General features: G+C 31.5%; 1 protein-coding gene across 1 annotated transcript; it reads right to left on the bottom strand.

Moving 5' to 3' along the window:
• Positions 1-520: 520 nt before the first annotated feature.
• LOC131617158 (ankyrin repeat-containing protein BDA1-like) lies at positions 521-2,505 on the bottom strand. The gene is made up of 2 exons (XM_058888512.1): positions 1,771-2,505; positions 521-1,520 (listed from the first exon to the last, which is right to left on the bottom strand). Exons 1-2 carry the CDS (start codon positions 2,380-2,382, stop codon positions 798-800), a joined length of 1,335 nt encoding a protein of 444 aa, XP_058744495.1. The 5' UTR covers positions 2,383-2,505; the 3' UTR covers positions 521-797.
• Between the last annotated feature and the right edge of the window lie 478 nt (positions 2,506-2,983).

A 2,983-nucleotide genomic window follows, 5' to 3' on the forward strand; every position in this document is an offset into this window, starting at 1 on the left:
AATCTGGTTGAGAACCCATAGTTCTCTTATCTAATATATTATATATATGTCTTGCTTAAAAAAAAACAAAAATATATTATGATACCCACTTTTACACTACACCGTATACTCTCTCTCTCTCTTTACTTTCCCCTGTTACCATTTCTTCTTTATTCATCTTTCATTATAAACAATTGAAAATATGATTCAAAAGAAGATTAATATCATTGGATAAGTTAGAAAGAATACATGAAAAGAAGAAGAAGGCGTGGAAAGAAGAAAGAAGAAAAAGGTGATTGAGTATGTAGGTCTTATAAAGAGAGAGAAAATGTTGTCTAGCCACATGAGACAAAGAAAGAGATGAAAAATATTTAAATAATTATTGTAATATACTAAGTGAATAGTATTTATACGGTGTAGTGTAGAATTGCAGTGTCAAAATAGCAACCTATATAAAAAAAAAAAGCATACAAAAGAAATTTCAACCAGACTAGTATTATACTTTGCAAAAGAATATTAAATTCACACATGATGTTGAATAGTCACTTTTCTTCCAAACAACAATTAATAATACACATGCATTGAATAGAAAGCAAGCTATATGTCTAAAATATTTAATACATGGAATCACTCACAACTATCTAAAGTTAACAAGAAACAATAACAATGAAAACTGCAAATGGACGTTGCGATATTGTCTGTAAATTTGGGCAGCAGTCTGAGTTGCAGATATCATTAGGGAGCGTACACCATTTATCTATCTCTTGATCATAACAATGATTGATGTTTCTCCTATTGCCACAATATTTCTTTAACTATCATCTATTCAATTTCTTAACAATTACGGGCTTAAGATCATCGTAAATTTTTAACAAAAGTTCACTCCACATGGCAACAAAAATTGAAAAAACAATGATGAGAACAATCAGGGAATTGACAACTGTAGGGGATATTGTAAACAAAGAAAATAAATAATTAATAGCAAAACAGACCACTGGAGTGGCCACTAGATAACCTATTATTCCTCTAGGTATCATAAAAATTATTGCTATAATTGAAAAAAAAAAGGAAATTAAATTTAAAATTAAGAACGGAAAAAATAATTGTCCTGACAACACTGATTTCCCGGCATTGGTTGGTGTATATATAGTAGAATTGGAGGAAGTGATGTTATTGTTCAGGTGATTGCCATCACTAGCACTAACCTGATAAATTCCACCAGGGGGACTCAGTACTGATTGATACGTGGCTGTTGCAACAAGAGTCGCAACTATCAACCAAGTGTTACGTTGTTCCTTTAATATATTACTTCTAATGCGAAATATAAAAGTTGTCACTTTATGTCTGATTGTAGTATTTGATCTAAGTTTATGTGCAAGTGTGGGATCATCGGTGATTTGTGAGTTCGATTTTGCTCCAGCATACAACAATATATTCCTTATATCTACATTGGCTGCCATGTCCAACGCAGTTTTATTCTCCAAGTTCTTTGCCTCCAAATTTATTCTTGTCTTTAACAACAATCCAAGTGCCTTTACTACCTAGTCATTAATGAACAAAACAGTGGTAAGGAAATACCTACAAAAAAATTTAATACAAAAACAACAACAACTAAGCCTAATCTCACTAATTTAAGAAATTATTTTAAAATATAAACCTTATAAATTTAAAATATTTTTAATACAACCAGAATGTTTATAAGTAGTAGTAAAGAGTATTTATTGAATACAAACTAAATTTCATCATTTTGAGGACATTGTGTTCCATTTTAAAAAGTGACAAAAAGGTTACCTGTGGCTCGAAATTTCTTTGTGCTAAAATATGCATAATCGTGTTGTCATCCTCATCCTTCCAATTTAGTATTTCATATTGAATCATCTTAGCACCTCTCACGATACTTTTTCTAAGAAAGCAAACAAGAAGATCAAGAGCCTCATACTGTTCGTTCTTAACAGCAATATGCAGTGCAGTCTCACCCTTCCCAGTCACATCTTCAATGGATTTCGGACAAACAAAGAGGAATTTAGCTAAAAAGTCAACCTCACCAATTTGACTTGCAAAATGAAGAAGAGTTAAGCCTTCCCTCCCTTCGATTCTAACTAGATCATTATTCATGCAAACAAACCGAAACAACATCCTCTTTTGGTCGTTTTGCATAGCGAGATGAACGGGGCTGAATCCTTGCGGGTTTAGCTTCAAAGCTAAGGAAGGTTTCAATTTCATAATTTCAATGGCAAATCGGATATGCCCCAAAGATGCGGCGATGTGCAATGGAGTTTCAACAAATGGTATTGAATCTATATTCTCCAAAATCCATGGATCATGATGAATTACTGTGTAAAGGAGATCTATATCACCTGTTTCAGCTGCTGCTTTCAGTTGGTCACCACTATTTGTGTTCATGTTTGAAACTCAGTAATGTGTGCAAAATAAAACGGTTTTTGATTACAACACTTGACTTAAATTCTCATTTATAAAAGAATGAAATTGTTGTTCAAAATGAATATGTTTGAATCTATTCACACGCCGGGTCTATGATTTTCTACACCTTTAGATTTTTGGCCATAATATTTTATTAAAAAGCTATTGATAAAAGTATATAATGAAGAAACTTGTAATAATAAAATAAGATTTGGAAAAATAAAGTTTTGGGAGGAGCTCCGTGAAATTTCTTTGGAGCTGCCAAGTCCATGCCTTTTTATGGTTTTTTCCACCTAAAGCAAAAGTAAATTGAACCATTTGACGGTTCAGGCAACGCGCATTTGAAAAAAAGTGTTTGTTATAAAATATAATCTTAAATGCATGTTCGATATAATATAATATTTTATTTTTATTTTTTACTCCCTTAAAAAAAATCACCTCTTATTTAATATTATCTGGATTTTTATCCGCTTTAAATTTTGGGGACAACTTCTCTACCCATCACAAAAAGATAGATAGTGTACCTTCCACCAATTAAATGACACCATTTAATCTTTATGTATTGAATTATTTATTATATAGA

Source organism: Vicia villosa, linkage group LG7, assembly GCF_029867415.1.
Source record: "Vicia villosa cultivar HV-30 ecotype Madison, WI linkage group LG7, Vvil1.0, whole genome shotgun sequence".
Lineage (NCBI taxonomy): Eukaryota > Viridiplantae > Streptophyta > Magnoliopsida > Fabales > Fabaceae > Vicia > Vicia villosa.

Bases quoted from the DNA above. Each gene is read 5' to 3' on its own strand.
- LOC131617158 (XM_058888512.1), bottom strand. From the start codon at position 2,382: ATGAACACAAATAGTGGTGACCAACTGAAAGCAGCAGCTGAAACAGGT. The intron at 1,521-1,770 runs GTAACCTTTTTG...ATTAATGACTAG, and splicing joins AAAGAAATTTCGAGCCACAG to GTAGTAAAGGCACTTGGATT.